Raw genomic sequence first — 16994 nt, forward strand, 5'->3', positions numbered from 1 at the left:
CTCCGCAGTGAAAAGTTCAAAGCACAAAGTGAAGATATATTGATGCGTATTGTATTACCGGTATCTTGATGAAGTATAATAATAGAAACATTGATTCATCTTGGAGAGAGTTTCATTGTGTTGACTGTCGTAACCGAACGAATAATAACATTAAAAGTTAATATGTACTTTAAATCTTCAATAAAGACAGCATTTTAATCTTTGGTTTGCATAAATTGCAGTTGATTCACATGAAATATCAATTTCTGTGTGTCCTTTACATAATCATCAGTCTCTTATTGGTGGAGGTGTAAAGTCACAAAATGCATGAAGTAACAACAGATGGCAGTAATGAACAAATATAGTTTGTTATCTATTAAGAAGAAGATGCTGTGCTGCTTTAATGCCTTACAGACTCATGATTCATCAGGATGCAAAATGGAATGTAGCTTTTGGTCACGCTACACCGCTACTTGTAAAAAGTAGTTATCTACTGGAAAAGCTACAATTTTTTAAAAGTAGCTGAGCTACTGTCCAGATACTGAAAAATGTAGTTATGTCAGTAGCATCACTACTTGTAGCTAGCTGCTTCTCAACACTGTTTAACAATATGAAATGTTTAAATATATTAATCATATAATAACTTTTTTATCTTAATGAATTTTAAAACATTGTTTTTCTTTCTAGACTGTCAGACTGCAGTATCACAGAAGAAGGTTATAAAGCTCTGGCTTCAGCTCTGAGATCAAACCCTTCACACCTGATAGAGCTGGATCTCACAGGAAATGATCCTGGACAATCAGGAGTGAAGGAGCTCAATGATTTACTACAGGATCAGAACTGTCAACTCAAGACACTGAGGTGAGATGTGATGAAATAACACAAAATATATATGCTTGCTAAATATTCATACAAAATATTCTTTCAGTAATACAATAAGCTCCACAAGTTTTGCAGTGGGGGTTACTGAGTTTTCTTTAGGTACAGTTGTACTGATGGTATTCAGTAGTATGGTATTAAAGGTGACCAATTATGCCCCTTTTACAAGATGTAAAGTAAGTTTCAGGTGTCCCCAGAATGTGTCTGTGAAGTTTCAGCTCAAAATACCCCACAGATTTCTTTTCATTATTATACCATGTTTTAACTCCCTATTTTTGGGTGGGAGAAAAAATGCGCTGATTTAGTGTGTGTGCCTTTAAAATAATAAAAAAATAATACAGGAGAAGCTCACACAGCATATATAACTCTCAAAATGGATCATTACAAACCGTTTGGCTAAAGCTACACTGTTGGAGAGGCTCAAGAAGAATGAAGATGCTATATGAATTATACAGACTGCAAGCGTTTTCGGGTTAAAAATGAAAATAACGACATTGTTCTTGTCTCCGTGAATACAGTAAGAAACAATGGTAACTTTAGCCACATTTAACAGTACATTAGCAACATGCTAACGAAACACATTCAGAAAGACAATTTGCAAACATTATGAAACAGGATCATGAACATGTTGGTATCGATCCATCTTTGAGAATCAACTTCTGAGCAAATCCTGTGTTTTACTGACCCTCATGTGCAAAGCAGTCTGGTGTAAAATGACTTGCACATATGAATTTATCTGGACACATTCCCTTAATAAATAAAATTACACCACTGCATCCTCAGTGGCTCAGATGTCAGGAGTTTATGGAGACTTATATGTTTACCATGTGATAATGTTTACATACTGTATCTGAGACATATCACAAGCTCAGGGACGATCGTTCTTGAGTGCTGCTGTCCTGCAGAGTTTTGCTCCGACCCAACTCACCTTCCTTCACATCAGAGTCCTTTTAAGGACATGTTCACAAACATGCAGTTTTCTCTGTGCTGATGTTTCTCACATTTTGCTTAAAGCCATGAAGCCAGAAATTTCATCTTCCCTTCTGCAGGTTTTTGAGAAGTCCTGCTGCAGAGGAAGCCTGTAAATATTTGACAGAACTTGTGGGTAAAAACCCGTTACTCCTGAGAGAGCTGAATCTGAGTGGACATGAACTAGGAGACACACGAGTGAATCAGATCGCTGCTCTACTGCAGGACAAACACTGTCAATTCAACACAATCACGTGAGTATTTTGTTTTAGTGACATAAAATGTTACATTACATTTAATATTATTTTTACAGTAGTGGATAATACTATTTCCTCATTTGTTTGAGTCAGAGCAGTTTTTCTCTCAGCAGCTACAATAACAGTATATATTGAAATTAAGCAAACAAAAACATACACATTTAGATAAAAATAACTTTCACGGATTGTATTTAATTCCAAAAGCTTCTATTTCATATCTGCAGAGGTTTTACTTCAAAGTATGTTGATGTGTGCATAAATTTGGTTGAGGATAGAGACCTGCAATCCCGTGGGACCCAACGCAACAGAGTGCGGACAAGATTTGATGGGAATAAGTGCGGGTTCCGGGAGAATAAAATGATTCATGGGACATCCTCAAATAGAAGCATTTAAAACTAAAATATCTAAAAACAAATAAATTATTATTCATCAATTGCACAAAAGCAACAAGAACAACTAAAATAAAATAAAAACCGTTTTACCAATGCAAGAACAGGCATTTTAATTTATAACATGTTTTTGCAGCATTGAGAAAAGTAGTCAATCACAGACATATCTGTTGATTTCTTTTACACAATGACCAATCAGATGTATTTAAGTTAGAATCCACTCACTGCTGAAAACACTGTAGTTTTTGTTCATTGCTGGATTTCCACTCGCTCATGAGTCCTCTCAATATAACAAACAAAGTGTAGACATTATAAAAGATTTTTTGTGCAGTCAGTGAACTTCACTGATTATAACAGAGTGGGGGTGCTTCTCAATATCCCTCCTCATTCCTCGCTCCTTCATCCTCCATCCTATGACCCGGAAGCCGATCAAACTCAGCCATCTTGAAGGACATCTCAGTTCTCTAATTGCACCGCGAGGAGGCGAGGAGTGAGGAGTGAGGAAGCTTCCCGTCGAGGAGTCAAGAGCGAGGATACACCGGTGCATCTTTTGCGGAAGTCTTTCTCATCAAAAAAGCTTTTTAGTGATTAGAAAGGAAGTGATCTTTACATGCATTCTGCCATGCCAAACCATGCACACTTTAGCCTGTGATTGCTGAAATTAACAGTGGTTTGTGAATGTTGATGCTTTAATTACAAATATTCTATAGAGAGTGTTTATGCTATGATGTTGTGGCAAGGCGACATGTAACTTGAAACTATTTAATGGAAATTGAACGTAATGATCTATGTAAGCTTTTATGCGTGAATGTTGCAGGTGGGAGCCGGAAAAGGTTATATATGTTTTTATAGGAGCAGGACAGAATCTGGTGGGAGGGCCTGGGAGCGGGACTGTAAAATCTTTCCCGAGCAGGTGTCTAGCCTAAACATATGACTTGAGCTGCAACACAATTTAGTGCCTGTTCCAGAACAAGGCAAATTGTGATGTATCAATTGTTTGGCCACCGATCTCTATCAGCTGATATTTATCTTAATCCCACCCTCTTTTTATTTAGAGGATATAATCAGCCCTGATCATCAGCTGTTTTTAAACTATAAGCTGATGGCCGATAGCATGTAAAATCCCTGGCCAATACCAATATTTTTTTTATTTCTTTTTTTATTTCTTTTTTCACCATGCCTGGAGAAATCAAGCATTCTGCATTAGTTCAGACAGGCCTCGTAGTCGAGCTCTGCTATCAGCTGACATCAGCTAATTGGAAATTTCTAACTCCACCCATATCAGATGATCTGATTCCTATGCACTTAATTGGCAACTCTTAAACAGTGTGCGTTACTTAAATACATCTTCAGTCTGCCTGCTTGGCTGCTTCCACTAAACACTGCTTTGCATCCCACCTCCTCCCTAAACTTGTGTTTAACTTAATCAATGTCAATCTGTTGTCATTGATGCATGCTCTGTTCTCAGTTGGGGGATTTTTGCTGCTCTCCCGGTTTAAAAAATGGGAGGTTGTCCTCAGAAGCTGTTGTTCCCTCTCTTAGCTTTTAATGGACCTCATGAAAAGGACAGGGAATTTAGAACGAGCCATACTGCTAAATGTAACTTTAGCAAAATATGCCAATAAAAGATGACTAAAAAGTTTGTCTATTGTATTTTTGGCATAAGTGGTCCTGACTGAAGTTTAAAAATGTATAGGCTGCAATTGATTTGACAGAAAATATGAATAGAATCTTAAGTGCAATCTTAAGTAGAATCTTAAATGATCATCAATATTATTGATCTGATTTGGTGGTAGAGACAGATATGGCACCCAAATGATGACACTGACATGGAAGAACCACTTATGAAGTTGATCTGCAATTGTGTAAACTTTTTTGCATTTTGAAATAGCATTTCCTTATTGACATTTCTAAATTGGAAAATGCTGAGAGAATTACAAATATTTACAAATCTTAGTTTGATCATCATAGATCTGATTCATTGTCTTTTCTCTATGTGTCTTCAGTCTGTGTGGATGCAGTTTTACAGAGAAACAGTGTTACACCCTGACTTCAGCTCTATTTCCAAACCGTTCACACCTGAGAGAGCTGGACCTCAGTGGGAATCAACTAAAAAATACTGGAGCAAAGCACTTATCTGATGTACTGAAAGATTCATGCTGTCAGCTGGAGAGATTGAGGTGAGGAACATTCACAGACAACAATCAAAATGCTTAAAATTACTTTATACTTGTCCTCATTTTTTTTGTGAAAAAATATTCTCTTTAGTGATCTGGTGAAATAAATGACAGGTCTGCACATAAACTTTATTTTAACATACAAAGGTTGCTTATAACCGATAATGAAAATAATGAATTTGATTATCAATTAGTCACATCTGTACACTGTGCTCAAAAATCATCCGCCTGTCACTTCGCTTTACAGTATGAACAGTATGATCTTTACATAATAACGCTTTATGTCAAGCGTTCTTGCATAAGCATTTAGTGTATCTTGCCTTGTGCAGGTGGATGTTTTGGAAGCACATGACACTGATGAAGGGTTGAACCTGAAAACATTTTGCTGCACATTGCTTTACTTCCACTTTTGAACTTCATTCTGTTTGTGACTTCTGTTAATAAATTAATGTGAGCTTTTTGGCCTATATTTTGATGTGTGTGGATCCCCATTTTTCGTTCTTCTGTTTTTGATTTGTTTTTGATCCACACACCTGAAATACACAAATGATGCATTATTTTCATATTCGCATAATTTCCAACATTTTTGTGGGCAGATTATTACAGTATTTCACTAGATTTGTGATAAATCTGAGGAATTTAAAGAATCTGTGATTCAGTTCTCTTTAACCTTTATTTAACTTACATGAGTACAAAGAAATTATTTTTAATGTTTTCACTGACTAACTTAATTGTATTTTGTAAATATAAACAAAGTATGATTTTGATTAGGAAGGTAGTCATAATATTTTTGCTTTTTTCAGCATACATGTCTCAGTGTACGGCCCTGAATGATGATCTCTCTTCCTCTGAATGTCTTTTTTGTTTTGTTTGTTTATGGAAAGGATGTGACTTTACAGAATAAAGAGTTATCTTCTTTTCTTGTGTCTTATTTTCTTGTTCTTTCTTTCTCATAATGTAGGTTAAGAAGCTGTCGTATGACAGATAAAGGTTGTTCTGCTGTAACTTCTGCTCTGATATTAAACCCGTCACACCTGAGAGAGCTGGACCTGAGTGGGAATGAACCAGGAGACTCTGGAGTAAAAAGCCTCAGTGATCTACTGATGAACCCACAATGCAAACTGGAAAATCTACAGTTAGTATCATTATATTTTCAGTGTGATGAAGTTTACTGTTTAGTTAGTTAAAGACAACAGAGCTTAGGTTATATTGTTTATACTGTATCATTTCACCTGAACTACAACTGCATTTTCCTGTTGGTCACACTTAATTGTAGGCACCTAACTAACCAGTAATTGCATTAAATTTAATTTTATTCAATTCAAATGTCATTGTACTAATTGTGTACATGTTGTTCTGCAGAAATGTTATGCTATTCATATCTGCAACAGTTTCCAGCATACAGAACTAGTGTGACTGTGTTAAAAATAGTCCATAGGAACAATACACTCTATGACAGATTAAATGCCTACTGCATCTATTTAACTCTTTACTGTCAGCATTTTTGATCATTTTCACAAAAGTTTCATGGCCCCCAGAATATTTTGTTGGATGAATATCTGAACATTCAATAAATCAAAATAAAGAACAGATCCTCTGCTGAGAAACGACAACAAAATCATTTGATTCTAGCTTCATATATTTTTATTTTATATGCAGATTAATGTTTGATGATCATGTTGTTGTTTTTTTTTTTTTTTTTTTTTGTACTGTATGTGATGAGAACATCAATTGCTTGTTTCTGCTGCTTCTTTCATAATAGAGATTCTGTCCTCTTCCTTTCTGTAAAACAGTGAAAACATGTACAGTATTGCTGGAAAATTATGGATAAAAATAGTGGGGAAAGAGATGACATCATAGATCTGAATCATTGTTCTTTGTGTTTTTTCAGATTGTGTAAATGCAGTATTCGAGAGAAGCAGTGTGTCCTCCTGACTTCAGCTCTGAAATCAAATCCGTCACACCTGAGAGAGCTGAACCTGAGTGGGAATAAACTGGGAGACTCTGGAGTTGGAACTCTTGGTTTTCTGCTGAGCAGATCACAGTGCAAGCTGGAGAAACTACAGTTAGTATCATTTTACTGTACAGCAGTTAGTGTGATTTACAGTTCATTATTTAGATATTTTAAGACAACAGGACAGACACACTGTTTATAGCACTGTGTCTTTTGGCATTTTATTGTCTAAAGAAAAGAAGCACTCTGAGCTGATGGACTGATGGTTCAGTATGTCTGTCAGGAGAAAGTGTCAAATGCTGAAATCTGACAAACTTAGTTTAACGGTTTTTACAGCACTTATGGTACTTTTTATAAAATCTACTTTTATAAAAAGGGTCAGGAAATGTCTTTTATGAAATGTTTTTAGAGATCTTATGTTTGTGGATGTTAGCCTATGAAATTAGCCATGTTTTTTATACAAAAAGTCAAATATTAGTAGTTGAATATATATAAAAAAAAAAAAAACTTCATAGGCTTGTCTTCTGGTTTAACCAAAAATCTTCTTTTTTATTTTTTATTTTTTTTAATTTATTTTTTTTAATTGCAATTTTGAACAATAAACATACAAGGGCAATAACATATTTTACATTATATATACATCAAGTTAAATGTTATGAAAAAAAAAGAAAGAAGAGAAAATAGCAAAAATGTCACATGTAAACAAGTAGATATTATAAATTATTCACAGAATAGATTTAAGGCTTTAAAATAAGTTACAGTTTTTTTAGCTTTGTTATTTTTTGTTTCTTTTAATGTATACAAGTAGTGAACAAATTCTATTTTAAAATGAGTAAAATTAGGTTTTTTCCTCCCCATTTACATTTATGGATAAAGAATTTTCCATATATAATGAGTAAATTCACAATATACCAAAATTTGAAGTCACCAGTATTCTCATAAAAAAATAAAACATCTTTTACTTTAAGTTGTAATTCAATATTAGTACTATTTTTCACAAAAAAAGCCAGATCACACCAAAATAGTTTTGTATAAATACAATCATAAAATAAATGTACAATACTCTCATTTCCCTCTTTGCAAAAAACACATTTCAGGTCAATATCTTTACAAAACTTTGAAATTACCTGTTTTACAGGATAAATGCGATGAACTATTTTAAATGATACCTCCCTAATTTTATTGGTGATACAAAAGCGTCTGGAAATTGTAAAGGTCTCTTTCCAATTGACATCTTGAAATTGTGATCTCCAAAATCCAATAGCTAACGGAACAGTGGAAATTTGGCACACTGTTCTGAGATAATTATTATTACATTTTTTGTCATTTAAATGTATACCTTCCAGTTTAAGACTAAGGTCTAATTTTGGTTTTTCATTTAAATTATTTTGTAGTAAATTTATAAGTTCTGAGGGAATAGCATTAATTACCATCATAAACTCACTGGCAGGTATAAAAATTGAATTTTTTTTTTTTTTAATTCTGAATAAGTAAGTAAATGACCACTACAATTCAATAGTTGTGAAACCAACAAAATATTTTCTTTAAGCCAATTGACTAAAAATAAAGATTTATTTTGGTGTGTAATGTATTTATTATTCCAAATTAAGCATTTGTGAGGGGAGAAGTTGTGTTTGTATACAAGAATCCATGATAAAAGTGCTTGTTTATGAAAATTTGAAAGTTTTATGGGAAGTTTGTTAATATTAAAATTACAATTAAGAAGAAATTCAATACCACCCACTTTTGCAAAAATAATATTAGGGATATAATACCATAATTTATCTTTGGAACGAATATAGTTTTGTATCCATTTAATTTTAAAAATAGTATTAGATATTTCAAAATCAAGTACATTAAGCCCACCTTGGTTAAGTGAATTACAAAGTGTTTTTTTATTCAAGTAATGATGTTTATTTTTCCAAATAAAATTATATATATTTTTGTTTATCAAGTCAAGTCAAGTCAAATTTATTTATATAGCGCTTTTACAATTGGTGATTGTTTCAAAGCAGCTTTACATATTAGAAGGACAGAAAAAAGGGAAGTGGTTAAAAATAAGCTGTACAAACAAGCGTGATAATATGTAACATATACAAGATGGTGCTACATTAAGCCAATGTCGGCTGACTCCCAGGGGTGGAAAAAACCCCCTAGGAGAAAAAACCAGCGTGCTAGCACTGGGAAAAAAGTCCTAGGAGGGAAAAAACCCCTTGGAAGATATATATAATATATGTAAATGGATATGGAGATCAAAATCTGAATTATACATTTATACGTTTATCTCATTAATGATACGTTTTGGAACATCTATGGCCATTGCCATGTAAACTAATCTAGATAACCCTTCAGACTTTGATAATAAAACTCTCCCATTTAAGGATAAGTCTCTCATTAGCCAAATGTTGAATTTCTTTTGAATTTTATTAATTAATGGAGTATAATTAAGATTTACTCTTTCTTTTTGGTCTTTGCAGATCTTAATTCCTAAATAAGAAAAATGGTCTTTAATTGGAATGCCACATAAATCTGACAAGTTACAAGGTCTTTCTTTTAAGGCAAATAATTCAAATTTTTTCATATTTATAGACAGCCCTGATACTAAATAGAACTCATTAAGACATTCTAGAGCCAATTTTAATTCTTTTATGTCTTTTAGAAAAATTGCCGTATCATCTGCTAATTGGGAACATTTAATTACATTATTGGCCAACTGAATACCTTGAAACGGATTAATTTTAATATGTAGATACATTACTTGCATGACCAATAGAAACAACAGAGGAGATAATGGGTCTCCTTGTTTGACACCTCTACCTATATTAAATCTAGGAGTGGTCCCCAAAGGTAGTTTAATAGAACTATTGCAATTATTGTATAATGTACGAACTGCACGGGTAAAGTTATTGCCAAAACCAAAGAAGTCAAGAACATCAAATATAAAGTTGTGGTTTACAGTATCGAATGCTTTATAATAATCTATAAAGAGAATATAACTATTATCATTTAAAAGAAAATCGTAATCAATCAGATCCAGTATTAATCGAATATTATTGCCAATATATCTTCCACTTATGAAGCCAGATTGAGAGTCATCTATGATTTCATTTAAAACTAACTTTAGTCTATTTGCAAAAATATGTGAAAATAATTTAGTGTCATTATTGATCAAAGTTATAGGTCTCCAATTCTCTATATTTAGTAAGTCTTTACCTGGCTTAGGAATGAGGGTAATCAATCCTTGTAACATAGTTGGCAACATTACTTCTTTTTCCAATATTTCTTTGAAGACATATAAAAGAAATTTTGAGATATCTTCTTTAAATTCTTGGTAAAATTCACCGGTCAGACCGTCATTACCTGGTGCCTTATTACATTTAAGTTTTTCAATAGATTTTTGAATTTCTTTAAGAGTGATGTCTTGATCACAAATTATTTTGGATTCTTGATTTATAATTTTAACATATTTCTTAAGTGGATCAAGAAAAAGAGCAGTATTACCTATATTATCATTTTGTGTATATAAATTTTTATAAAATGTTGCAACATAATTAGATATTAAATTTGGATCCATTGTAAGAGAATCATTAATCTTAAGTTTCTTTAAGGAAGAAAAATCTCCATTTTTCCTTTCAAGGTTGAAAAAATATTTAGAATTGGATTCACCTTTTTCTAACCACTTTCTCCGTGACCTTATGAATGCACCCTTAGCTTTATATTCATAGATTTGTTCTAATTCCAATTGCAATTTTATTAAAATATTTTTATCTTGTTCACTTTCTACTTGTTTATCATAGATGTCGGTTATACTTTGAATTAAAACATTTTCTCTGTTTCTTTTGGTTTTGGCTATTTCTTTACTTCTTGAGATTGCAAATTTTCTAATTTCGTATTTCATAATTTCCCAATTTATTCCAAATAAGCCTGATATTTTAGCATTATTGTAGCATCTCTTTATCAGACTTTTAACTTTATCCTTAAAATGAGTATCTTCAAGCAGTGAATTATTTAATTTCCAATAGTTAAAATTGAATCTTCGAGTTCTTGTATCTCCAAGGTTTATAACTATGTGAATCATTTTATGGTCACTGAAGACAGAAGGCACAATGTCAATCTCTTGAATTTGACCTCCAAGTTCCTCAGAAGTCAACCAAAAGTCGATTCTAGATTGTAAAGATCTATCTTTATTACTCCAAGTAAAGTCTATCTTATCAGGATATCTGTGCCTCCATTCATCACAACAATTTAATTGGGAGTTTAAATTGAATATATCAGTGTATTGGGATGGTCTACTAATACGAGGAGGAAAACAATCCAAAAAAGGATCATTAATGGTGTTCCAATCACCACCTAAAATCAATTGTGCTCTAGAGTATATTTTTAAGAAATCCATTATTTCTTCCCTAAAATTTTGCAATAACAGCCGATTTTGTAAGGTATGATTGTCACCATAGATGTTCCCCAAAATTAAGACATTATTTTCATTTTCTACAACCAAAATCAACCACCTTCCACCAGAGTGAGCTTTACTTTTTAGAATTTTCCCTTTATAATTGCCTTTCAAAACTGCAACCCCTGCGGATTTATTACTCCCATATGCCAACCAAATATCACTACCCCACTGATTTTTCCAAAAAATAAAGTCAGATGTTACTGCATGAATTTCCTGTAAAAAATAAAAGTCAGCCTTAAATCTTTTAAGAAATAAAAAAATTGCCTTTCTCTTTAACAAATCACGAATGCCCTTAACATTGAACGAATATAAACATAAAGACATACTATCTTAATAAGCTACTAAGACAAGTGCTTTCCGTTCACCCAAGAACAACCTTTACATTAATAACTTAAATAATCGCGTGTCGTATATAACACCAAAAATACAACGATCTTCAACTGGAGGTAAAAGAAATAAAAATTAAATAACACAAAAATACCAGCCCTTCATCATCATATTCAGCATATAAACAAATGCTCAGCATATATAAGGCCCAAGTTATATCAACTCAAAAATAAATGTGTAATGTTGCATTTACTTTGAAACTTTCTAGAAAAGATATAAAGGATATTTCCTTCAAGAAACATGAAACCTCATCATCAATTTGGCTATCCACGGATTTCTTTGCCGTTGATTATAGCTTTAGCACCAACAAAAAATGCTTTTTTCCCTTGTTTGCGCGCAGCATCAATTTGAGGCCAAAGTCTGTTGCGAGTGTCTTTGTCTTTCGTTGTTAGATCCTCTGCAAACCTTAACTTTCTGGAATTAAGATATTCTGATCCCTTTGAATTTTTCCATAGAAGCTCCTTGGTTGATCTCGCTGTAAATCTCAGGATGACCGGTCGAACTTTCTCTGCAGTTTTCCTCCCGACTCGATGTACAATGTCAATGTGATGAAGAAAGTTATCTGCAGCCTCCGGTACCACAGCGCGGCATATGTCAATCGCTCGTTGTTTGACATTCTCTTCTTCTTGTTCTGTCAGACCATAAAGCCTTAGATTCCATCTTCTTTGGTATCTTTCAGCCTCATTTACCCTTTCTTCCAGCTCTAATATTCTCTTCTGGTGTTCTTCGTTCACTTCCTTAACAGTTACAACGTATTTCTTAACATCCTGCATCTCTTTGAAGAGAAAATCGGTAGCCTCCTTTAAAGAGTTTATGCATTCTCTGTTTTGTTTGATCTCTTGGTGTAGGGATTCAGTGTTTTGATTCATTTTCTCCGCCAGTATTTGTACGATGTTATTCTGTACATCAGAAAGTGATGGCTCTTGTTTACTTTTTTTTGGATCTGGCGTGCATGGCTCCGAACCCGGGATTGGAGTGGGATCTGGACTACTGCAACGAGCGTAGGGATGCGTCTCCATGACTTCCATTTTTTGATTTTCAGCGTGATCACCAGAACGATCTTTCCTTGAACCAGATTTTCCCTTTTCTGTATTTTCCCTCGTTTCCTTTCGGCCATTATAGCAAACCACTCACGGGGAAAAGTTTCCAGCTAGGCTATCTCTCAACTGCGCAGCTTTCGGTCGTTGGTATAACCTTTGTAAATACTTATTTCTAAAGGTTGAAGACCGTTAATTTACATATTTGCATCTCCATTATTCAATGCTATACGCTGTACAAGGGTTAAAAAGTCTGTAAAGTTGTTCAATGGGTGTGAAAAACGAGAATAAACTCTAACAACAAAATACTCTGTCTGTATCGGACGCCATCTTGGCCAGCCCCCCACCAAAAATCTTCTGCACTGCAGCTTTAAAGGTGCCCTAGAACTTTTTTTTTAAAAGATGTAATATAAGTCTAAGGTGTCCCCTGAATGTGTCTGTGAAGTTTCAGCTCAAAATACCCCATAGATTTTTTTAATTCATTTTTTTAACTGCCTATTTTGAAGCATCATTATAAATGAGCCGATTCAGGGTGTGTGGCCCTTTAATTCTCGTGCTCTCCGCACCCGGAGCTCGCGCTTGCCTTGAACAGCATAAACACAGTTCACACAGATAATATAACCCTCAAAATGGATCTTTACAAAGTGTTCATCATGCAGCATGTCTAATCGCGTAAGTACAGTGTTTATTTTGATGTTTACATTGATTCTGAATGAGTTTGAGGCTGTGCTGCGTGGCTAACGGCTAATGCTACACTGTTGGAGAGATTTATAAAGAATAAAGTTGTGTTTATGAATTATGAAAATAGCAACGGCTCTTGTTGAGATTCGCCTGTTCTTCGGAGGTCTTTTAAACAAATGAGATTTATATAAGAAGGAGGAAACAATGGAGTTTGAGACCCACTGTATGTCTTTTCCATGTACTGAACTCTTGTTATTCAACTATGCCAAGATAAATTCAATTTTTGAATCTAGGGCACCTTTAAGTAAATTTGTATTAGTGATGGTAAACTACACAAAAATGTCTTTAATTTGTCATTTATTCAATATTTTCTTCATTTGTATCAAGTTAAAACTCTAAAAAAAAGTGTATATTTAATTATATTTCTAATAAATTTGTTGATTCAGTTTTTCAATCAGTTTTATATTGAACCTAAGTCTTAATGTACATTCATAACTCACATACATTTTGAAGATGATTTGATTATTTCCTTTTAGTTATGCTCCTCTCATGGTTTATGGTTCTGTAATTAAGTTTCCATGTTGTTGTATTTTACTGTATGACACTCACTCATGGTGAATTTACATTCATCTGAGCATTTGTTGTTTCTCTTTGTCCTCAGTCTGTGTGGATGCAGCATTACAGAGAAACAGTGTCTCATCCTGACTCAACATCTGTGTTTAAGTCTTTCACACCTGAGAGAACTGAACTTCAGTGGGAATCAAATAGAAAACCAAGGAGTGAAGATCTTGTGTGAAGTACTGAAGGATTCACGCTGTAAACTGGAGAGATTGAGGTCAGTAATGTTCACATACAAGAATCAAAATACTTAAATTCACTTCTACATAAAACAGTTTAACCAAATCACTTTCACTCAATATCTCATGAAGAGCCTGAGTTTACGTTATTTGTATGGAAAATAATTTTCTCTAGTGATGTGTTTTGTGATCTGATGAAAGCAGGGTTTTAAATTGATACCCAGCAAGTACCAAGAGTAGGTCAGTTTTGGCCATAATGGCAGATGATGATTTCATAATCAATTAGCTTTATGTGAACACTGTGGCACAAGGACCCTCATCAGTCAGTAACTTCACAGTTTTGTATGATATGATAAGATGATTTCAGACACAGAGTAAACACAAACAGCAGTGGGATAAATGCATAGTTGCCTGGAAAACACATTAATCCAACCAAACAGAGCTTAATGTGTAATTTAATTAGCTGATATTAGTAATTTAATATTAGTAGACCAGTTGTGAAGCTTGTGTGAAACATTTTCTAAACAACTTCTTTATTCTGCAGCACTTTATCTTCTTGAAGAATGACAGGATTAAACTATGCTTTGATTAAACTAAGCTTTGATGTGCAAATCAAGCAACTGTGAATTTTCCTGTCAGATTTGATATTGATGTAAAATTCATATATGTGAATTTCTCTGACACTGATCGTCTCTCATCACAAGGATTCCTATTGAGATGGCTGATTTTTCCTGCAAAATTGTGCTGAGGGAAATGCAAACATGTCAGCACCCTCTGGGTTGAAATTAAAATGTATTTTTTTTCGTTCTGTCTGTTTGTCTCTTTCTAGTCTGAATGAGTGTGGCATCACAGATGTTTCTTCTTTAACTCAGTCTTTGACAAACACAAAAGCACTGCAGTTTTTAAAAGAGCTTGATCTGAGTAAAAATAACATCAGATCCTCCAGGCAGCAGCTCATTGACCTGATACAAGACTCAAGCTGTAACCTGAGGTGAGGAAACATGCTTTTGTTGCAACAGGTGCATAAGTGTTAGCATGTTATTTTAAAAACACAATAATTTATCACATTAATATCATGTTTTTGTTCAATATAATGTCAGTCAAATGTTTAATAAACTCTTCTGTGATCTGATGTGGGATATTATTACAGAATGAACTAAACTGTTCGTTTGTTTTTGTTTTTTTGAAATCCAAAAAATGCAGTAAGTTTTGTGATGGATAGGTTTAGGGGTAGGGTTAGTGTAGGGGGACAGAATATACAGTTTTTACAGAATATTAATTGTTTTAATTATGCCAATAGAATGTTCCCATAAAACATGGAATCCCTGTGTGTGTGTGTGTGTGTGTGTGTGTGTGTGTGTGTGTGTGTGTGTGTGTGTGTGTGTGTGTGTGTGTGTGTGTGTGTGTGTGTGTGTGTGTGTGTGTGTGTGTGTGTGTGTGTGTGTGTGTGTGTGTGTGTGTGTGTGTGTGAATAACCGTGTTCATCAGTCACCACAGAAGACCATTCTGACCTAGGAAAAACCCTGAAATATTGTTTCGAAATGTTTGCCAAGGAGAAAGTGCATGTGCCAAATGATGTTAAATCTGTAGCTAATCTGTTTACAGGAATTTAATGTTAGTTACAATCTATTACAGTTTGTACTTAAATTAAATATAATAATTAATTTGCAACTTGTTCCACTGAACACTGATTATTTTCTCTTCTGTTTCCTCCTCACAGCCTAGAGGAAGAAGGCTGGATTAGCAGTGCTGTAAACACTGCTGCAAACGTGTTCAGTAGCATTGGTGGATGGCTTACTCGATCTAAAGCCCAGGAGGATCCTGTGAAATCAGCAGCACAAGAAAAGCCACCATCATGATGAAAGATCCTCATAAGGTTCTTGCTATAATACTGTAATAAATGAATACCGTGTGTGATGGTAATTTTAGCGAGATGCTGCTAAAAGCAATTTATAAATAATCAGCTATTACAAATTCAAGCTGTTTTTACCTGTATTGTACAGTACATTTAAACAGCTTCAGATAGCATGCTTTATGTACAAATGTACAGTTTATGATACTTGCTCTTGTGTGTTAAAAAGGAACAGGCTCACAAATTAAATTATGCAGCATTAATAGAAACATACACATTGTGAGTAATGTTGAATGGTTATTGTTGATTTAGTGTTCATACAAGATATTTTGCTTTTTTACAGGTAAATTAGAGGAGGACGATACGCAGGAATATGAGTTTCCAGTATAAGACCTTCATCATAATGATGTTGGGATTAAACTCATCCATAATGAAGCAATTAAAACATTGCTATTGTAATTGTAATTGTCAAATTTAGCAATTAAATATATTAAATGTTATAAACAGTCTAAAATTAAAATGACATCATTGTGTGATACATATGCAAAGTTAAATCAGTCATATGTCATATGTATATATTTTTTTATATCATGATTTTACTTTGATCTGTTTGACAATTATATTCCTCTTATGTTCTATGCAGAATATTTATTTTCATTTTTTATTTTTATTTTTTCATTTTTTTTTTTTTATTTGTATGAAACTGTTTGTCTCAATGCATAAATATGTCTCTCTGTACCTAAGACAAAGCTTTGACTGACATACATATAAAGCCTGTTATCTCACACCAGCCCAGACTGAGATTTATTATTGACAGCATTAATGTACCCATAATTCAACACATTTTAGGTTGTAGCTTTCACATTCACCAGTCTAGATATTCAATCCATATTTTGTAAATATACAAGTAAAAACTTGATTATTTTATTTACTTTGAAAAGTGAATCAGTTCAGTAGGCCTAGACTTAATTTTAGTGTAACTGGTATTAAGATGCAACAGCAGATAGAGAGATTCCACTATATTTCCTGATCATCACTGCTGAGACTTTCCCAGCTGTAATGAGTATGAATGAATTACAATTATTATACAGGAATCACTTATTATGCAGGTGAATTAGATACCTTACATTTAATCTACCAACATTTGATTTGTTCATAAGACCAGGAGGCCAGAGGCCATGTA

The 16994-nt window shown here is 33.6% G+C and overlaps 1 protein-coding gene across 1 annotated transcript in view; it reads left to right on the plus strand.

The window, feature by feature from the left end:
* Positions 1-16591, plus strand: part of LOC137023480 (protein NLRC3-like) — a 60981-nt gene extending 44390 nt beyond the window's left edge. Inside the window, exons 11-18 of the mRNA XM_067390646.1 lie at positions 667-840; positions 4480-4653; positions 5612-5785; positions 6542-6715; positions 13824-13997; positions 14789-14950; positions 15680-15835; positions 16155-16591. Of these exons, the coding sequence (XP_067246747.1) occupies positions 667-840; positions 4480-4653; positions 5612-5785; positions 6542-6715; positions 13824-13997; positions 14789-14950; positions 15680-15818 (1171 nt within the window). The 3' untranslated portion in view covers positions 15819-15835; positions 16155-16591. The remainder of the gene's footprint in view (positions 1-666; positions 841-4479; positions 4654-5611; positions 5786-6541; positions 6716-13823; positions 13998-14788; positions 14951-15679; positions 15836-16154) is intronic.
* Positions 16592-16994: the final 403 nt, after the last annotated feature.

This window comes from Chanodichthys erythropterus, chromosome 7 (genome assembly GCF_024489055.1).
Source record: "Chanodichthys erythropterus isolate Z2021 chromosome 7, ASM2448905v1, whole genome shotgun sequence".
In the NCBI taxonomy this organism is placed as follows: Eukaryota; Metazoa; Chordata; class Actinopteri; order Cypriniformes; family Xenocyprididae; genus Chanodichthys; species Chanodichthys erythropterus.